Source organism: Mauremys reevesii, linkage group 16 (genome assembly GCF_016161935.1).
Source record: "Mauremys reevesii isolate NIE-2019 linkage group 16, ASM1616193v1, whole genome shotgun sequence".
Classification (NCBI taxonomy): Eukaryota; Metazoa; Chordata; order Testudines; family Geoemydidae; genus Mauremys; species Mauremys reevesii.
The window spans coordinates 17,761,020-17,782,560 of record NC_052638.1 but is presented as its reverse complement, the minus strand read 5'-3'; the positions used below and the strand labels follow the sequence as shown (position 1 = coordinate 17,782,560).

The window sequence follows — 21,541 nt, the reverse complement described above, 5'->3', positions numbered from 1 at the left end:
GACAGGATGGTCAGAGCATTGCAGGATCAAACCCAATGTGAGGAAGCTTGTTGCCTTCTAACAATGCTCATTTGGCAGATCAGTGCAAATGCTTTCCGGACCAGTAAACTTTTCCAAACAGTGGTCCAGAACCGGTGATCAGAATAATATCACCACTCCCAACCCCCATTTGCTGTGAAGTTTTAATTGGAGCAGTCCTGGATTTGTTGTTGGTTTTTAATAGTAGGATAACATTTTATTTCATTCTGGAAAAGAAATTCAGAATGTAATCTATTGTGTCCGGGTGTTTGGGCCCTCCATCTTAGAGTATCTGACTATCTATGAAACATCTCCGTTTAGTTGGCAAGCTATCCATGTTGTTGTTTTGTAAAATGAACTTTGTACGATCACAGTGTTGCCTACTTAATCTGAACACAATTCAGAATGCCCAGGGACAAGATTGTGAAAAGAGATTTAGTGATTTTAGTAACCACAGTTTTTCAGTGCCCAAATGAGACACTTTTAAAGGGCCCCTGATAGTCAATGGGTGGGGATTCAGCAACCTTTACATCTCTTTCAGATGTCTCAAACTGGGCATGCGGAATCAGTAATTGCTTTTGGAAATCTTGGCCCTTATGTCCAGAAAGTTTCTCAATGATATATACAGTGTGAAAATGAATTCAGTGAAAGTCATTTAGATGGAGTGCAACTTTTGTTAATGGGCTAAATATCTTTTGCATTAAAATGACTGTATTCATTTTGAAAATTCTAAACAGAATAGGGATTTGGGAACTAGATAAAATTTCCCCAGGGTTTTTCACAAAGACAGAACTTCATGAGAGTGTTCAAATTCCATCTTAGCAGGATTTCCTCTGGATCTTAACATCTTCTGAACTTAATGTGGCTTTGATTTTCCTCTTGAGACTCTTATGGTTTGTTGCTTGGTCTTTACAATTAGAAGTTCAGATCTAGTCATGCTTGTTTGATATGATATCACCATGTATTTTGGAGCATAATTATTGGGATGGCAAATTATAAAATTAGCATTCGGTATCTGTACTTATAATATTGTTCTTAATGTTCTGGCAGAAGAGCATTTTATAGTCCTTTTGGTGTGTGGGGAGATAACTTTCTCTCTAATGTGAATATTATAAAACTTCACTAATAATGTTTCCCTTCATTCCATGGGCCATTAAGAGTCCAATTCATTATGTACTGTAGGCCTTTTGAGAACTGACAGCTGCACCATAATTATCTTCACATGGATATTTGTAATTGGACTTGAAACTTGATAATTGAACTAATGTGTTGTGATCCATGAGGTTTTATGCTGAGCTCTCTGAATATAATTGTACTTCTGAAATGCCAACCCCTTTTTTCTGCTATCTGCTCTGTCTCATGAAGGTTGGTTTTGTCAGAGGATGGTCACACAATTCTAAACATTCAAGAAAGTCAGTTATCAGGAGTTAAAAGCACGGTTTTTTTAGACTGAATGCTGGGTGGTTACCAAATGATGCTCTTTCAAATCCCAAATATAAGCATTTCAAAAATGATAAATGATGTTGCAATAAAGGAACCTACTATCTGTAATGCTGGCAAATCCAGACTACAAACAAACTTCTAAATAAGACATTTGTACTTTTCTCTGTTAGATGGAAGGGGAAAGAATCGATACAAATGTTTCTCTTCATCTATTTTTAATACCTAAGTGTTCCTTGACTATTACTTTAAATACCCAATTTTCTCTCACATTCCCTACTTTTTTCTTTTTTCTTTTTTTTTGGGGGGGGCTATCTTTCCACATTTTCCTCTTGTCAGGAGGGTGAAGGGTTGTTAAGTATTTCTGCATTCAAGACTCAGCCCCACACTTGTGCTCATTAGCAGCGCTCAAATCTGACCCAGAAAAATGACAGAAGAAGGCACCTGGCCTCTGGGGCTGGGGGTTATGTTTTTTAATTAGTCCTTGATCTTGCAACTTGCTGGGTTTTTGCTACATTTGCTACCATTTGGCTACCATTTGTCGCCATTTGCTCCAGCTGTGGGAGCAACTCCAGCAGAGGGAGGAGGAGATGTGTTCTAATGTGGATAAGGTACTGTTGCTTTTACCAGCCTGTTTAGAGCAAATCTATATAAAAATCTCAGCAGTGACTGTCACCTTGTCTACACTAGAGCTCCCACCATTGCTACCGTGGCTGGATTTGCACCAATGGGAAATTTTAAGAAAAAGCTCACCATAGACAAGGTCCTAATGTTTGATAACTCCTTCAGGGGACCCAGACACACGTGCCCTTGTCCATGTCTTTCACAGCTATGTTTTAATAGTCACTTATGAAATTGGATGACTGTTCTGGTTCAGGGTCAAACAGATTATTTACCTTTTACTTTCTCTTCCCCAGGGCACCCCTCTATTTAATTAATTTGGAGGGGAAAATACTCCTAGTCTGGTATCCAGAATCTCTGGTTACTAACTAGACCTAACGCTGACAAGCAGATCTAAGACCTGGAAATACCAGGAAGTACTGTCCCTCTCAGATTGTGCCAATTAGCATTCCTTAGAAGTAAAAGATTAGTACCCTGAGCGAGAACTTCCTCAATCAAAATGTGCTCTGAATGGAATGAATGCATAATATTTGAATGTCAGTTTCTGTTGCTTTTGTTTACTAAACATGTTAGACTTTCTTAATGTTCTCAACTACTACCAGCCAGTATCTTATCAGCGAGTCATTAATTGTGTGTGAGAAATGTTTGACGGCACCATCTCTGATAGAGCTATATTAACTATACACTTTGTAATAATTCCAAAGCAAACACTTTCTGAAAATCCTGTTAACCATTACTCTTGTAAACATACTTTTGTAATCAAGCTGCCTTGTCCATAAAATATAATGAGGTGAAAAATACACAGCAGTTAATACGTTCTCACCTTGGAAACCCACCTTGGAAACAAGTATATTCTAGGTATGGCATATACTAACTCTTAAAACAGTTTCAAAAAGCATTTGTTTTTCTCTTAGAAGAAGGAATTTTATAGCCTAATTTTTCTTACATCATAGTAGCAATCTCAGTACATAATTTCAGTAGGTATCTCAACATGTAAACTGAAAGCCGTCTGAAAGTAATTTATATTGACACAGCCCCACCTCCAAATTCTTTATCTTTGCTGGCATAATGAGAGCAGGTTGAAAAATGAGGAAACAACTTTGTGAAAAAATTTCATGTTTTTTTCCTTTTCATAGCAGTCAAAATGAACTGGGGCTTTTTGTGAATTTTTACACCATATTTTTAATGTAAATTAATATAATTGTTTTCATATTTGGAAACCATTTCAGTAAGTATTTTGGTAAAAAAAAACATACAATTTTGCAAAAATGAAATTTTTTTATAATGGCAATTTTTCACAAAAAGTTTGTTTTATTGGGGGCATGGGGAAATGCCATTTTTGGATAGAAAAAACTCTTCATGCAAAACACTTTGATCGGCTCAAGGGATATTTTCCCTGCCTCGGGCAGTTTCTAAAATTGTGGTTTGTATGGCAGGGAATTTAGTTTTTTTGGTAATTGGACCTGCAGAGCTCTATGGGACTGTGATGTTTCTTGAGCATTTTTGATTGTGCGCCAGAAGAGAGAAGAAGTTAACTGGTTGTACCTATTATCCTTGGTTCTTGACAAGTTTCTTCAGGAGAGGACAATTTCGCTGATGTGCTCGATAGCTGGTGCGTGGAATGTAAAGCTGTGTCGACATCTGTAGATAGCTATTCAAGGGATTTAAAGTCAGATAACAGTCATGTTGCACGAGTGAGCATAAATTGCCCGGTTATCATGTCATTTACATGAAGATGAAAATTCTCCTTGGAGAAAAATGTAAGGCACGTTTGGAAGACCTGTACAGGCTTTGTAGCATATATAGTGATGGGCCTAGTGCCAATAATTTGGGAGAGAAGTGAGCCCCACAGTAGCTACCCTAGAGACAGGGCCGTGGGGAAACAGCTTCAGTCATAGTTCAAGGCTGATGTCCTGCTGACAACTCATCCTGAGTCTTCAGTCCCACAAGGTCACCTCAGGAATTTGGATGATTCTGGGGATCTCCTTTTTGTGAAGGAGTACTATCAAGCAGTCAGGAGGCCAAGAGGTCTGTTTGCCAGAGGCAGCTCAACCAGAAAGTTGCCAGGGCAATAAAGTTGGTGGTTGAGTGAGCTGGTTTGCCCATAGGAGAGTTGTCAGTGTACAAGAATTACAAGACCCCAAATAAGGAGCATGAGTAAATGAATCCCTTAATTAAAATGTTGGTGGTGATATCTAAGAGACCGATGTTAAGAGTGCAAAGAAGTGGATTAGGTTACATAAGGGTACTTCTAATCTTGATTGACTGGTTCATGCCCATCTGAAGGGTGTTTTCATTGAATTCCCGATTGCAAAGAAGTTCTTATCCTCATGGAGGGAATTAGATATTGAAAGTTGGGGAACTTGACAAAATGCTAAAGGCAGCAACACAATAGAAAAGCAAAATTTTAATGGGACTGTTGTGCAGTATGTTAAAATGCCTGGTGGCTGGATAGACTGAAGTAATTTGGGATAATTCAAACCCCTTGGTTGAGAGTTGCAAATTTTTCTGACCTGATATGGGTGCAGATATATTGCTGGCTCAGAGAGTACATGTTGTGCCTGTATTACCGCTGGCCTGCCTTGACAAGGCCTGAGACTACTTCCTAAAATGTTGAGCAAGGGGTTTGCTGGGAAAGACCAAGATAGTGGAAGAGGAAAAATAGGGTCCACATTTGGGTTGTGTGGGGGTTAGGCAGCCCTCAGCAACAGAAAAAAAAATCACTTAAAATGCCAATGGAAGTCCAGAACTTCTGTCTTTGCATGTTCCAGAGTAACATGCAAAGACAGAGAGGGGTTAACAAGCAAATGGTGCAAGCGTATAGGATATTGGAACAAAAAAGGGGGATTAGGTTGTTGGGGACAAATGTGTGAGCGATCACCAAATTAAAATTGGCAGTACACGAAAAGTTACCTGTGTTGGTTATCCGTATCCAAGGAAGGGAGAACGTAGTGGCAGAATATTTGTTGGGGAATGAAACAATAAGGTCTCTGTTCAGCAAAACACTTAAATACGTGCTTAAATACCATTAAAATTAAGGATGTACTTAAGAACTTTGTTAAATAGAGATGGCTTGGTGAATCGGGATCTGTGTGCATAGTATGAGGCCTTCCAAAAGTTAGTTCAGGAAGGGGGTATTCCAGTGGTGGCTCTGTCTTGTTTTTGTTTTTTTTTGTCAGCTGCAATAAAAACTTCAGCTTGTGAAGCCTTCTGTCAGATGCTGCTCTTTCTGTTAAGAGACTTTCTAGTAGGTTTGGGTAAGTTTCAAGACATGATGAAAGTGTGAGAGGAGAGGGTGGGTGAGATATTGTCAGTCAGTCAGTCATTCCCTGATGCAGACTTTCAGGCATCGGTTCTTGTCAAAAGGATGGAAACAGGACACCAACACAGCTTATGACAATCCTTATACCTTTGGGGGGGAAATACAAGAGAGATTTCTGTGGAAGGAATGGACAAGCTACCAAATTCCGCTCTATTTCTACCAGTGTAAGGGCTTGATCCTAAGCATTGAAGTCAGTGGGAGCAGGATCAGACCCTAAATCTGGAGTAATTCCACTGACTTGTGTAAAGTTGCAGAGGTTGTAAATCAGGGCAGAATTTGGATCTTGTGCATTAGACCTTTCAGGCTAGAAGAGGTGGAGCTTCATCTACTGTAAATCATTTGCCTTAATCATAGTTTCAAAGTTTCCCTGCATGTTACACTAATAGGAATATGTCTGTTAACTGCAAAATATTCAGTGTGTGCAGGAGTATTTGACTGTCTCTTTTAATGCTGGCTAGATAAAGAGGCATATATATGACATCAGGTTAAACTGATATCTGCTAGCGATCACCTGGGCATGCTTTGAGGCTACATTTCTAAGGGTTTGAACCCTGAATGAATCCTATAGGATTTAAGATTTTATTGAATGCAAGAACTAAGTCTCCATCTTCTTCAGAACCAGTTTTGTTATATTTAACAAAGGTGCCTGGAAAAGGCGTAGTTCTAGGATAGGTCTAGGGTCAGAGAGACTGGTAGATAATTTATTAGATGTGTGTTCAATGGGACCTTTAAAGCCTGCTGGGCTTGATACACTTTGATCCTAGAATGGTGTCCATGACAGGACTGGCTGGTACTGATATAAATAAATAATAAGTGTGGGTTAGTTCACTCAGAGAATTGTCTCCATCTCAAGTAATGAGCAAAGTAGTAGATCTCTTACTCATCTTGGCAATGGCTAGGTGGTATGGAGTAAGGACATTTGTGTAATGTTAACGAAGGCTGACTGGTTTGGATAAATATGAGCTGACTTGCAACACCAAACGCAAAAGGGGCTATGTTCCACCCGTACATCAAGTAAGAAGAATGGGGATTCACTAGTCCTCCTGTATGAGACAAATGGATTATTTGAATTTGGTAGTGCTGCTTCTGATCGGCCTCTGTTCAGTAAAGCACTTAAGCATGTGCTTAAGTCCCATTTACGTCAATGGCACTTACTGTAAAGCACAAACATATGTATTTTGCTGAATACGGATGGACTTAATCTCATACTTAAATAAATGCTTGGCTAAACTGGAGCTATGGAGAGGAATTCTGAATTGCCCCTACCCTTGCAATTTCTAAAGCTGCCTTAATTGAATTATGAAACATTGTTTTTTATCCCACCTATTATGAGACCTGCGTAATGGTGATGGTAACCTAAAGAGAGGAATATATTCATATAGGCCTGAATCTGAACACCAGATCTCAGTTATTCTGAACTTTGGGTAAGTTCAGATCCAATTCTAAATGTTGTGACGCAGGCCTTACTCTGTAGTGAGTTGACCCAAAACACCCTCGTTGTTTTGAGAAATTTAGATCAATCTGATCTCTAAAACTCACCAATAATGTGTTCTATGGAATCTCTAGATATCTCTGCCCTCTAGATATCAAAAGAGAATCACAGGAAGCAAACATCGTCCTGAGGCCAGGATTGGTTATCTATCATGTGCTGTGGAAATTGTGGATATTTGTCTGCTTTATTTAAAAAAAATAAGGAAATACTTGTTTGGTCATGCAAACTCTGTTTTCCATTGCTATATAAATAATATTTTATACCTTAGCTGTATTTATGACAATAGAGAGAAACTGGTAGGGGAAACTGCTAGTTAAACAGCTTGTGGTGTGTGTTTGGAAAACGTGCATAAACTATGTGTTTTTTCTAAGGGTGTTTTGGTCTATTCTGTCCCATTTCATAACATTTATGCCATTTGAATGTAAGGAATGTGGAAGAAAAGGGTCATATACTTGAAACACTTCTTTTATAGCTTTCACCTGATGTCCTGAGATGGGATGTATTTATCTGTAAATCCAGCAGGGAAACGTGGCTAAGGATATGTCCATTTGAGAAACAGAAGACTTGATTCAATGAAGCTCGGTACTTCTTCAAGGCACTGTGCACCCTTAACTCCCTTTTGAATTCAGTGAGATTTGAGGGTGTGTTGGCACCGGATTGGTCCAGAATGGTTAAATTTGTCAGTACCAGAAGAAATGATTCTTTACTCATTTTTACAATATTATTTTTCTGGTTGTGTTTCAATCCCAATTGTAGGACATTACAAGCTTGCTTCATACCATCTATGAGGTAGTTGATGCATCAGTAAACCACTCCCCTAGTTCCAGTAAAACTCTGCGAGTGAAGCTTACTGTGGCACCTGATGGAAGTCAGAAGAAAAAGAGTATTTTACTAAACCCTGCTGGTAAGCACGTGCCATATACCCTGTGAAATATTGCCAAAACGTTTCCCCTCAAAGATTTCAGTTCACATTTCCTAGTAGAAAAACCAGTTATAAAGGGACACTTGAATCAGAACAACTGATTCTGGGCGTGTTGTAATTTCTAACTGCCCATTGGAGGCCTCAGCTCTGGATGCTCTAACTTAGGAGTCTGTGTTTGAAATTCATTGTTTCATTTGATTATTTCTGATTCACAGTAGTTACAGACTACAAGCTACACGAAGGTTTTGTCTACACTAGAAAGTTGTACCACTTTAACTATAAGTGGTACAATCCTCGTAGTGTGGACACAGTTTTATCGGTATACAGGTGCTTTATACCAATATATCTATTCCTGTATGGGAAGAGGAATAACTATACCAGTATAAAGCAGCTTTATATCAGTATAACTGCATCCACGCTATGCTTTGGCTGATATAAATATGTTGGTTTTAAAAAAATCACACCTCAACCAAAATAGTTATAACTGCACAGCTTTCAAGTTTAGTCCAGGCCTTAGGAAGGCAACTGGAGAAAAGAGAGAACTACATCACTGCACCTTTAATGCGTGCTATACAATATGTAGATCTGTTTAGCCCTTCCAGTTAATCACTAAATACTTGCTAATGATACAGTCGTGGCTGATGTAAATTGATCAGTTTAAGTACAAATATTGGACAAATCCTGTCATCAGATGCACAAGGGTGACTCTCTTAGCCCTCTGAGGGCACTGTGGGCAATAGATTCTGCCTATAATGTGTTACTCTAAGGGTACGTCTACACTACCCACCGGATCAGCAGGTAGCAATCGATCTATCGGGGATCGATTTATCGCATGTAGTGTAGACGCGATAAATCGATCCCCGATCGCTCTCCCGTCGACTGCTGAACTCCAGCAGTGCAAGAGGCGGAAGCAAAATTGACGGGGGAGCCGCGGCTGTCGATCCAGCACCACGAGGACACGAAATAAGTAATTTTAATTCGATCTAAGATACGTCGACTTCAGCTATGCTATTCTCGTAGCTGAAGTTGTGTGTCTTAGATAGAGCCCCCCGCCCCCCATTGTAGGCCAGGCCTAACAGTCTTGCACATTAAAGAATTACCAGGGCTTGTCCACACAACAGTTGCACTGCTTTAACTATACCAGCATAGTGCAGTGGCAGTTATACCGGGTTAAAAATTCTTCTACCAGTATAGCTATTCGCATACAGGAAGGGGAAAAAGCTATATCAGTATAAGACACCTGTCTAGTAGTGTAACTTCTCCATGCTAGGGGCTGTATCAATATAACCACACTCTTCACCAAAACAGTTATATCAGTGCAAAAACTTTGGGTACACTAGGCCCCATAGTATGATCTTGATTTGAACTAATAAAGTAAAATTTTCAAAATCACCTTAAGTGACTGAGGAGCCTAAATCCCATTGACTTTCAGTGGGACCGTAGGTACTTCTGAAAATGTTCCCCAAGGAACCTAAGTGATTTGGGCACCCAGCTACCATTGAAAGTGGATAGGACTTAGGCTACTAAGTCATTTTGTCACATTTGAAGATTTTGCCCATAATGAGGTATTATGGATTGGTGCAAACAGCAAGCCAATAATGAATCTCTATGTACTGCTGCACATTTGCCAGACAGAATAATATCAATAATATGAAATAACTTTCCTTTTTGGGGGTGCAGATTTGCAGAGCTCTAGGCACAGAGCTGAGAGCAAAGCCAATGAAGAACTGAGAAGCTCTGAAAAGAAGCAGCGGGCTTCTCTCAGGTAAGTGGAATGAACTCTTCATCCACTCAAAGGAAGGAATTGCTGAGCTGGCAATGGGCCAACCTCAAAAGGCTCAGCTGCTGATATTTTAGTCAGAGGAATCATGGGACTTTTCACCTTGAAACAAACAGCAAATTCCATGGGATTACTACTGAAGTAGGCTTTCCTGTGGCACCCCTGGCTGCTAGTGCGAGTCCATATCCAGGAAAGCCTAGGAAGCTAGCTTTAGTGAAAGGTGTTATTTATGTCTCTAGTTTCTAGCCCTACAAGCTTTGCTTTACCATCTCCTACCTCTGAGAACCCATTGGAAGGTTTGGGTGAACATTTCACTTAAAAAAGCACCAGTTGAGCATTTCAATGAAATATGTCTTTGCTTGTGTTTGGGCAAAACCATACCTTAACCCCTTCCCCCCCCACACCCCGTTGCTTGCAGTTTCCACCCCCTCCTACTATGGTCTGTTTTTCTTTTCCCTTTGTGCTATCCAGCTATTCCGCAGAATCCTTGGGCAGGGACCCTGTTCTCTTACATGGCTTCTGTTATCACCATGCAGTCCAGTGGTGCTGTATACACAATGAGAGAGAACCTTAAATAGAGAAATTAACATTGACTAGTGAATGCTTTGGAGCCTTATCTCCCTTCAGGTTTACTTAGGCCACATTAAGAAACGTGATTCCATTCGACCAAGGAAAGATGGGCGGTGATATTTTACAACCCCACCACCAATCCTAGGTGCTCTTTTAATGGATCATGGTCACTAGGGTTGTCAGCAGGGATTGATCCTTCGGGTACATTAGCACCCAGGCCCAGATCCTCAAAGATATTTATGTGTCTAACTCCCATTGCTTTCAGTAGGAGATAAGTGCCTAAATACCTTGGGGCTCTGGGCTCAAAAGCTCACGCCCCTACTACCTGAGTTAACGGAGTCAGTTTTTTAGCTGCAGCTACGTAGCAGGCTCTTACGCACTATGTGGGCCAGCCACTGGACCGACACATTCATTTCTATTTCTATAGATAAAAAAGTGCCTTTTCCGGGCACTGGCCTCATAAGCAGAGTCTAAAAACACAGCCTGGTTTCAAAGAACAACAAGAAAACCGAACCACCATAACAGCAAAAGATCAACCAGCTGTCTGAGGTGAGGAAAAACTCCCACTCTCTCCAGCCATGATCCCATGCACTTAACCAGCATATCACATGCTCAGGTGTTTGAGCACTGAGGATGGCTGACCTCATTAGTTCACACAGAGGTACTGAAGAGAAATACAGTTTTTCCTTCCCTTTCCAGTTGGCCCAGAAGGACCCATGCCTCCCTTCAGCTTCTTCTGCTGAGTGGGCTTGGGTCTTAGTTTAATTTCCTCCTCTCAACTCCATTCCCTGTAAGCACCAGAAGATGGCTTCCCCCCAGTGGGCAGACAGCTTCCAACCTATCTCTACTCTGCTTCCAGTCCTATCTCTTTGTTAACAAACACTACCAGTTCTAGTCCTTGCTAACACCTTGTTCCATATCCTGGCCTGAGCTCCAAACCCGGCCTGCCTCTCTTCTGCTACCCTCCAGTCTAAGAAAAGCAGATGGGAACTGGCAGTAGAGAAGGGGAAAGCCTCCCAGCAAAAGGAAGGGAGGGGAGGGGTTCTTAGCAGAGGGGCAGGCAGAGTTATTCCCTCTAAGGCCTGGTCTACACTACGGGGGGGGGTGTCGAACTACCTTAGTTCGAATTTCCTACCTGTCCAGACGCCGCGGGATCGAACTCCACGGCTCCCCCGTCGACTCGGCGGTGGAGTTCCGGAGTCGACGGGAGCGCGTTCGGAGTTCGAAAGACGCGATAGTTCTAACTCCGAGAAGTCGAACTCTCCGTGTCGAACTGGCGGGTGAGTATGGACCTACCCTAAGAGACTCCCAATCCATCCTGCCTCCCAGCAGCCAGAAATAATTCCTCCTCCTTGCCACACAGTCCCCTTGTGAAACTCTAGCCCCTTAGGAAATTAGCCAGTCACTGATTAACGTTCACCTACAGATTAGCAAGATTCCCAAGGGTTGATGCTTTCATTGTAAATCTTCAAGGAAAATTAGCGCGGGGGCAGGGGCATTTGTTTTTTGTTTTTAAGTCTCAAGATGCCCTTCACCACTTGGAAAAAAAAATGTCTATTGTTTTTTTTTGTGGATTCCTGCCTGTGTGACTCAGGGTGCATACATTTCCAGTGAAGAACAGATACAGTAGTTTCTTTTATGCACAGCTGCAGGTACGGTTGCAGCCTTCTGGAGATAAGATAAAACAGACCTATTTGAAGTCTCTCCCTGAAGGAATGCACAATATTAGTTTGGATGCCAATCTAGAATAGGCCTTGTTCCTCTGATAATGTCTAGTCATGTCATTGGCAAGGTTAGCAAAGAGAAGCATGTATTTGCCCCATTTCACATCTTTCACCTGCCTTATAGACAAATGCTGCACTGAACATCAGAATATGTGATAGTCAGTTGAGACAGATCTGTCAAGGGCAGATTTCAAAGCGTATCTTACTTATTTTATTTATACAGTGAACAAAAATGCTCCCCTTGCAATTCAGTGTAGAAGTGTTATTTCCATTGTTCAAATGGCTAATTAAACAAAAAACTTATAATCCTGTAATTTTCATATCTCCTAATATAGATCCACTGCTTTGGACAAATCCTCTCTATGGTCACTGTATATGTTTGGGTTAGTATGAAGTTGTCTTAACATTCAAGCTAGGGCAAAAGGGAACGTTAGTTGGGGCTGACACGCCATCGACACAATAGTAGTGATTGTTTCTTTGGCTGCAATACAAAAAAAAAGTTCTAGTTCTGTGCGTCCTTGACTTCAGGAGTATTTTTCCCAGGGGGATGTACTTCGTTCAGCAAATAGGCCAGCAGAGGGAGTGTTCAGGTTCCTTGGGGGGTGCGAGGTGGGGGCAAAAAGCAACTGGGCCTCCCTTCTCTGGATTCGACAGAAATACTCAGAAATACTCCAGAGCAGTGGATCCAGATTCAGAGATCAAAATTACAGGCAAGAAAACAAATTCTGCCTTTTTCCTCGTGACTCCATACAGATTGTTTTTAGCACAAAGGCTCTCTCTGGGCACTTGGTTGATTACTTGAGCAGGCAGTTCAGGGTGGAATTTCCCCACCCCCCTTGCAAATACAAGTCCATATTATTTGGTTAGTAGTTTGAATGTATTTGCATGAAGAGACATCTTAGCTGACTTAAGATGTAGAGCCCATAACCTGTTCAAAAACTGTTTCTTCATCTGCATTGAACAAGGTGCTGCTTCTGAATAGGACAGGGCTGTATTCTGAATGTCAACTAATCCCGTTTGAAACCAGCAGTCAGACTTGCACCAAATGTGTTTACTATGGGGCAGATACTCGGCTCTGCTCCCTTTTTACCCCTCTGCCACAGGATGCAGATGGTCCCTTGGGTACCATTGCCAGCAGGCTCATGTTAGAGCCTTCCTAGGCCATTCTAACCAGTGACCAGGGCTAAGCAGAGTATCAGGACGCCAACACTGAATTCCCGAGAATCCCCTTTCTTCCCGACGCCCTGCCAAATGCGGACACAGCAAAGAATCTGGCCTTTGTGTCTGTTACAGGAATAAGCCCAAGTTTCTGTGCACGTTGGCCAAATGGCTAAGCATGTGAAAGTCTTCCTCATGCTCATCAGTGGCAAGGGGATGAATGTGGGGGCTCTCCTTTAGAGTTGCCATGAAATCATGTGTGAGGGGCATATATTTTCATGATTTCACTCTCCTGGGAATTACAGGCAAGATTCTGTTAATATTCAAGATGGAGCTGATAGGGATGTCCCTGCCTGTAAGGTGGGAAAAGTATTCTGGGAGTGGGATTTCATATGTTGGAAGCTATGGGCTAGAGCTTCTAGCTGTAGTGCTAATGCACGTATTCAGATCAAGTATCCAGATTTATGACTGGTTTACCCAGCATCTCTCTCATAATAATAATAGCCCGGACAGCGAGAACACCATTAGCAGGCAACTTCATGGTTTGGCTGTGTTAATGCCACCCCATATCTGTTGCTGTTTCTACTTGCTTTTGGGCAACAGGGAAAATACTTATCTAAAACAAGGCTTTGAAATATCTTTCCCCTCTCCCACAGATACACAGTCTCCATTGGTACATATTGGCTTTTTCTCCTCCTCTTCACCCAGACCTGTTTAAGCAATTTAGCCCTGGCTTGTTTAAATGTCATGTTCTCTCAGACCGCAGCTTTCAGGAAATGTCCTTTGCAGTTTCCTGACCTACATATTCGTGCTGCTGTATCCCCCGTTCTGTTTTATAATGGCAGGATTCCTCCTCAGAATGATGCTTCAGAGTTTCAGAAAAGGGTTTCACATACTGTTCAAAGACATTAGCAAATGTCTCTTTCTCAGATACACACATTCTTACATCCTGCAGAAGATTAGAATCAAGTGTTTGATGCCTGAATGCTTCCATGTATGTGCAAAGGAGCAGGCAGGCGATGGATGCCAGAAACCCCAGTGGTCAGAAATACTTGAAGTTCTCTTTGGCGGCGGGGTACATCTCTCATCAAGGTGTAATTGCTTCACTGTGTATATTTGCATTGTTGAATGTCATCTTACATGTAAGAAAGCTGTTAGAATTCAGGGCTGTGATGGTACTAGCATAATTTTTCTCCATTGTCTCAGTGAGGGATGGAATTCATTACAGTACCAAAAAACTGGTTCCTAGGTAGTTCCATTTTGGACAGTTTTATACAATTATGCTGAATTGTGCTGGACCAGAAACAGTTATTCCTATGCTGTATGAACCATACAGTGTCTTCAGTGCATGCATGCAACTTCCATTGATCTCCACGAGCTGTGGCAGATCAGCAGCAATATATGGCACTCGTATGCCAAATCATAGCTGCTGAAGCTCTTTGATTTGTGTTTCTACAAGTTAAACTGCTATAATTGTAGAATTCCACAAAGATCCAGATGAGGTTTGTATGGTGTACGGGCTGATTAGTTATCAAAAGCAGAAAAAGCCTGGTAGTTTCCCGTTCCAGTTCTTTCTGACACGCTACTGCAGTGGCTTCTGTCACTTCCAGGGTGTAAAGGTGACTTCAGCACCATATTCCAAACCTTTCAAGTTTCACGGCTTTCTAAGCAAGCAGTGTTACATGCAAGAATATTTGCATATATTAAAGCAATGTAAACTTAATCCTCCAAATGACTCTGACACCTTGTGATAGATTGGGGATTTTTATCAAGGCGGCTCGCTACGCGATCCCTACTGAGACACCAACCTCACACCGGGCACAATCCTGCAGACTGCAAGGTGCTGAGAGATAAAGCTTAAATGCTGTGCTGAACTGGGGCCTGAGCACTCAACACCATGCAGGAGTGAGCCCTTATTTTGGAACCAGCCTGAAATTCTGTAGGGTTTCACGGCGGTGTAAAGGAAAGCAAACTCCATCCCACGGTCTCAGAGATGGAAGTGGCGCCCTGAATGATAAGCCGTGATTTAATCAAAAAAGTGTTTTCCTCATCCCATTTGTTGCAATAGAGAAATTGTTCACATCTGGACGTGGTGAATTAAACTGTTCAGCATTGTTGGCTACAGTATTGTAAACCTCTGCTTGATTTTTTTCCCCCCTCATAAACAAATGGTATTTCAGATATTCATTCTCAGGAAATAGTTTGGCTATAAATAAAGTTGCAAAGCTGAGCAGGAAAAGGAGTCGGGATTATGAAGCCAGAGGTTGATCTGACTTTATTAAACGTATTTTGGCAAAAAGCGATGCATTTTCTCAGATGTTTTCCACTGACACCTTCGCCCCCAGTGTCTCTCTAGTAAATACACCTGCCTACTTCCCTGAAGCAGAACCACAGGGACATTTAGACCATTAATCTAACACCCGACTCATTCCAATGCCTCCCTGCAGAGATGGGAGCAGCCATGTCGAACAGCAGACTTTCCTTGGCATACCCAGAGTAGCGAATGTATTGAATGGTTTGGCCCAACTACAGACTCTACGCAGTCTGAAATAAACCCTCATGGTGTTTTTATCTGCTTTTGCGTGAAGCAGATTTGAAAGTATCCCTTTTTTTGCAACATCATGGACTCAATGTATAGGAGGGGAAGGAGAGTCGATGCAGGGCTGTACATTTAGCCCATTGGAAATCCAGAAGGTCAGATATTCGTTGTGTATCTTTGCAAGTAACTCCTATCATTTCAAAGTGTCCAAGAACTTTTGGATTCGAGGTGGCAGTAACAGTTTGAAGAAGTTTTGCTGAATTTTCCTTTTGCTTCATGCCCACAGATATCACCCCAGTGACAACACTCCTGAGCAAAGCGGGTGCTATCGCCATTGCGTGGATGAGAACATTGAAAGGAGAAACCACTATTTGGATCTTGCAGGAATAGAAAACTATACATCAAAATTTGGGCCAGGTAATATAGGAATTGATTTTTCAGACTTTTGTCCCAGTTCTGTCTTCAGCTACATGGGCTGAATTGGGCCCACTGAATTTAGAAATGATCATGTTGTCTGATTGAGCCATAGCTATGTACTGAAGATGGGCTTGGAGAGCAGTGTTCAGATCCAGTTTATTAGGACCGAGGCAAAATCAGGGCTAGGCTGCGATGATGCAGGCCACATCTGGAACTGGAACCAGAAAATAGTTGCTTTCAGATTTTGGCATCCAATCCAGAACCAAACCCCCCAGATTCAAAGGGATTTGGACTGCAGTTTTGCCCTGCCTCTGTATTTTACTGTATCAGATAACATCATTTTGTTACAATCTAGACTGATGTCCAAGAAGGAGAGTTTGTCAAAATAAAGTAAGTGTCAGGGCTGGGGCATGGGTAGCATGTCCTAAGGGATGGCACTGGGTGCAAGCCAAGAGTCCAGGGTCAAGGAGCCATTTACCAAGAATCAGGCCAAGTTGGAACACTAGGAGATCAGAATCAAGAGCCAAATCAGAGGACAGGGATCAAGAGTCAGTTATCAAGAATCTAGGGAGGCCACTTGTCCAGTTTTGAACTGGACAGTCTTCTTTTGGGGTGTCCCCTGTCTGGTTTTGTCCGGAATTGGTCAGGGGATGCCATTTTTAAGAGCATGCCACTCTTCCCCCTACAATGTGACCTTGAACACATCACGCATGTGAGGTCACGCCAGCAGGGGCAGAGTGGCATGCACTTAGAGATGATGCCTCCCCATGTGGTATGACCTCACATGCAAGGTCACCCGGCAGAGGTGGGGTCACACAAGCGGAGGCAGGCCCATGCCATTCCCAGAAGTACTGGAATGTTTGGAATTCTGGGAACATGTGAGTGACCACCCTGCATGAGTCAGGACACAAGGAGGTCAGGATCATAAGGCCAGAACAGGTAAACACCGGAGCAGCTGTCCATGGCAGCGGGAAGCCCAGTTGTACAGCCATCTTCCTGTTCTTTCCTATGGGCTTCAGCCCTTATTTAAGCCAATCAGGAACCATGGCAGTCACCCAATCAGCATAGAGATGGGGCTTGTGCCTTAGTTCAGGTTCCTGGATCCATGGTCCCAGCTGCTGTCTGTGAGATTGCCAGGTGGAGGATTGGAGTCTCAACACCCACAGGGCCTGACAGTAAGGCCTTCTTTAAAAAATTTGTTTTCATTGGATAGTATTTAATAATAGGACCGTGACAGGGTCCTCTGGCTCCTGCCTCCGCTTCGGTTCACAAACTGCTCAGAGACCCTTGTGCTGGTCAAACATCCTGTGTAGTTTATTTACACCACCTTCATACTATATACAGCTCTGCTCCAAGTGTCCTAGGGAGTCCCCAGCTCCTGTAACTAGCAGCAAAGGGTAATCTCTCTCCTCCCCCTGTTGCCCGCTTTTCCCCTTTCTTCCTACTTCCTTCCTGTGCCTATTTGTAGCCTCTGCCTAACGGCTTAATTAGCCTGCCAGTTCTGCTCCCCCCACAAATTAGGCCCAGCTCTATTTAACTAGCTCCATTCTGCATTGTTTGATTGGAGCTGCCGTGACCAGAGTGCTGGCTCAACCGTTCTTGCCTAGCACTCTGTCACAAGGACTTTTAAAACTTTTTCTAAACAGCTACGGGTATAATTACGTTCACTTCCTGAGGAAAATTCCACTCTGCTGATAAACTTAACCCTGCCAAGTGCATGCTGCTAATTAAAATTTGAAATATTAGATAACTAACTCTGTTTGTTCTTTTCTAGGATCTCCTCCAGCAGCTCAGAAATACGACCCACCAAATAGAGCTGTGAATCAGACAAGATCTCGCTCTCATGAACCTGAAATCTTCCATGCCCATCACAGGAAATCTCAAGTGGTGGACCCCAGCCACATCAATTTGGCTGATGCCTCATACGCCAAGATTGCAGAAATACAACAAAGGCTGCGCAGTCAGGACTCAAACAAGCACTTTGTTAGGTCTCCCAAGGTCCAGAGCAAAAACGTAGCCTCTGTTCACCCTGGAAGGGCAGTAAGGAATAAACCTCTTCAAGGTGCATCCATGCCAATGGCTTCCCCAACTGCACGGGTGGGCCAGAATCTTCCTTACCTCCCCATGCAGTCCCAGCAGGCTCACAAGAAACATAAGCAGAGGGCAAAGGAGAATCATCAAATGTGCAAAACCTTCCATTCTCCGGGGACAGTTGTGGAAAAAGAGCAGGTAAGAGACCTGCCCGCAGTCATTTTATATGAAGGCCAAGTTGGACAAATGATCCAGAGACATGAACACCATCACCACCATGAGCATCACCACCACTATCATCACTTCTACCAGACATAAAACCGATCCCACCAACATCCTCCAGGAATCCCCCCATATGAAGGAAACGCCTTCCTGTGACTTCAGACTAAGGCATTATTATGATTAATATTATTGTTACTCCATTAATATTCAGTTAGCGTATATTTTAGAAATTATACGAAACCATTGAAACTTACACTATTTATACGTTGTGAAACTGCATAGCTTACTTAACAACTTGTTGATATTGGTTTTTAAGTGGCTAGTAAAACAACAAACAGCCAGAGCTGTGATTTAATGCAGGTCATCAACGCACTTCCTTTACAAGTACTTCCTTCATTGTATTAGAAAAAGATACTTCAAACAACACTGCAGACATCTAGCTTACCAGTCTGCCATATGTCGGCTTATTGCACACAAGCCTTTTATCAGGGGAGCAATGTTCAAAGGTTTGGACTCCAGAAATACTCAGAATAACAGAAAATACAAACAGCTGCTACCTCTAGTATTATTCAAATTTTATTTTCTTTTTATTGATTGTAATGTGCTACAAGGGGATTTTAATATACTGCATTCATGTAGCCTGTTTGTGTTGTACTTTCACTATCTTAATAATTACAAGGAAATATTAGCTATATTTGTCAACAGAGCTACATTTTACAACTGATACTTTCTTTTTGCCTTCAAGGTTCTTTACTGACTCAAGTCCAGTCTGTTAGATATTGAGTAGTATTTAAATATACTTACTTTTTTCTTTTATTTACTCTCCATTCTGCATTGGGAAACCATCTGAGGGGAAAGAAAAGAGATGGATGTGAACCCTCACTAAACCTTAATGCTTGGGCCATAACTAACATTCATTGTTTTGTTTTGTTTTGTTTTTCATCCACAATTCTTTGTTTTGAGAAAGAATTGGAGGAAAATATACTTCTCACTTTAAATGTTGGCAAATATATATATATATATATATATAAAATATAAATAGATAAATATATATATATACACACACACTCTCAGGTACATTTTCTTGTGTTTTAGAAATCTGTGGTTTGAATATTAACATTATTTTTTTCTTAAAACAGTGACTTTTTAGGTATGGTATAAAACACATACCCCATGGCATTTTTTTGGGTGCCTGCGATTTGTGTTTCCCCAGCACCTACAGCTTTGCTCTGCTCCTTTTTTTAAAGACAATTCAACATGTAAAGAACGCTGCTCACAGTCATTCTGGCCTCTACCACTCTTTTCATATCAAAGGGCTTCCATTCCACAAAGTAAAATGAGGCAAGACCTATGAGACCATTATCGGCTGCTGAGAAATTTAAAGGTCAAATGCAAATGGGAAAAAGTGTGACAAAAAAAGTCAGTAAATCTGAGTTTTGCTTTCTATGAGGCTCAGATTTGTAGTACATTTGTACAGTGCAGGCAAAAGTGACTAAATAGCCACTGCTCTATTGCTTTTGGAACTAAAAAGTAGAGTTCTGATCACATAGAAATGTAACTGTTCTATCAAACGTATTTGCTTTTGGTTTTAGTTTCTTTTAATTATTTGTGTGTTTTGTCTACAATGTATAGTGTGAAATGTTACTATCCCACATTTCTAAGGGCCCTTTAAGGATAGGGCACGTTTTGTTGCAACTGCAGTCTGGATCAGTTCAAGATGGGAGATTTCCCTGCTGCTGAGCATTAAACCTGTTAGAAGGATACTGTCCTAGGGAAGGACACAGAGACATCGACATTTAAAGAAAACGATTTGGAAAGCCTTGCCTTCTTGTGGAATTGGAGAGGAATCACTGCTTGTGGGTAATTAGTTCCATCTCATGGCTCCCAAAATCAGCAGTTGTTTAGAATTATTGTCCCTTTGAAAAATCTGGTTTATTTTAATTTCTTTTTTAGACGTCGACATTGTGTTCTGTTAAAGCTAGCAAAATGTTTTAAAGTGTGTTTGATCTGTGTGACAACTATACTGTTCTGTTTATTTTAAAATTCCTAAGTCCAAAAATATTTATATGCAGAATTTTCTGTACTGAAAATATGAAACGGCCACAAATTTGGTTAGTTACCACTGAGTTGTTCTAGTCTAAGCCTATTTTGCTGCTTGTGTATCATTCTTTTTCAATGTATATATAATTATGGACTGCAAAAAAAAGGCATTTACATGTCTAGTAGAAGGAATAAGCTTATTTATATTATAGTGTTAACGAAGTCTGATGTATTCAAGTGACTTATGTTATATCGCATGCAAACACACAAGTGTACATTCCATCTGAAAAGGGATGCCATGTTATCTGTTCCTGAGATGTAAGTGATGCTGTTCTCTTTTCAGCAGAATATTTGCCAGCATTCTGCAATGTTAACAAAGGAAATGGTTGATCTTTTTAAAAATACACAGATCATTGCTGGCCAAAATATTTGAAATCTAGAATATATTTAGTATGTTTCATCGGGGGGGGGGGGGGCAGGGGCTTAGGAGAGGAAGGAATGTAGAATGGGCAAAAATTGCTCTAAAACCCAAAGATATTCTGCCAGAAAAGATAACAGCAGTAGTAACAAACTCCCATCTAATCTAAACATGTCCAAAGTTAATATCAATGAAAGTGGACTCTTAAAACAGCGAATCACAATTGACCATGAGCCACAACCTTGAACTTGATTTATTTTTTGATATCCAAAAGACAAATTCTACCTTGCTTATATTCTGTGAAGTACAAATGAATTTTAATAACATGGCATCCCCACGCTAAAAAATTTGCACCAGCCATGTACGAACATACAGTAGCTAAATACTGTGTTGCATTTGTGTTACGTGCATTAAGTGTGAATAACTGCTCATGTAGCACAGTTTTTTTTCACAGAACCCTAAGTTTCCGTATCTTTTAAAAATGTTTGCTTTTCAGTATTTTGTATAGTAAATATAGATGGTTTTGACTAAATGCTTTATTTATTTAATAGCAAAAACTGTGCCAAGAGAAACTCCTGTTAATTAAAGTTTTACTAGTTCAGAAAATAACTTTCTGGGGGTCTTTTTTTGTGGATTTCAGTGGCACGTTGTGATTGCTGCCAGTGCCTACAGATCAGGGAATCGCACTGATAGAAGGGCTCCCATTACTGTTAATGGGAACAGGGTTGGGCCGTAGAGGATGGAGTGTGCATGCTTAGGTTTATATTTAAAATATTTAGCCTCAAAGTTCAAATTTCCTATCTCCTACAAATTTCAGGCATGCAAAT

At 41.3% G+C, this 21,541-nt stretch overlaps 1 protein-coding gene across 7 annotated transcripts in view; it reads left to right on the top strand.

The window, feature by feature from the left end:
• The window catches only part of NKD1 (NKD inhibitor of WNT signaling pathway 1), a 371,729-nt gene extending 350,415 nt beyond the window's left edge, over positions 1-21,314 (top strand). For all 7 annotated transcript variants that reach the window (XM_039503847.1, XM_039503842.1, XM_039503843.1 and 4 more), the window contains 4 exons: positions 7,650-7,797; positions 9,496-9,580; positions 15,873-16,003; positions 17,778-21,314. In XM_039503847.1, coding sequence (XP_039359781.1) covers positions 7,650-7,797; positions 9,496-9,580; positions 15,873-16,003; positions 17,778-18,352 — 939 coding nt within the window. In that variant the 3' untranslated portion in view covers positions 18,353-21,314. The remainder of the gene's footprint in view (positions 1-7,649; positions 7,798-9,495; positions 9,581-15,872; positions 16,004-17,777) is intronic.
• The last annotated feature ends 227 nt before the right edge of the window (positions 21,315-21,541 follow it).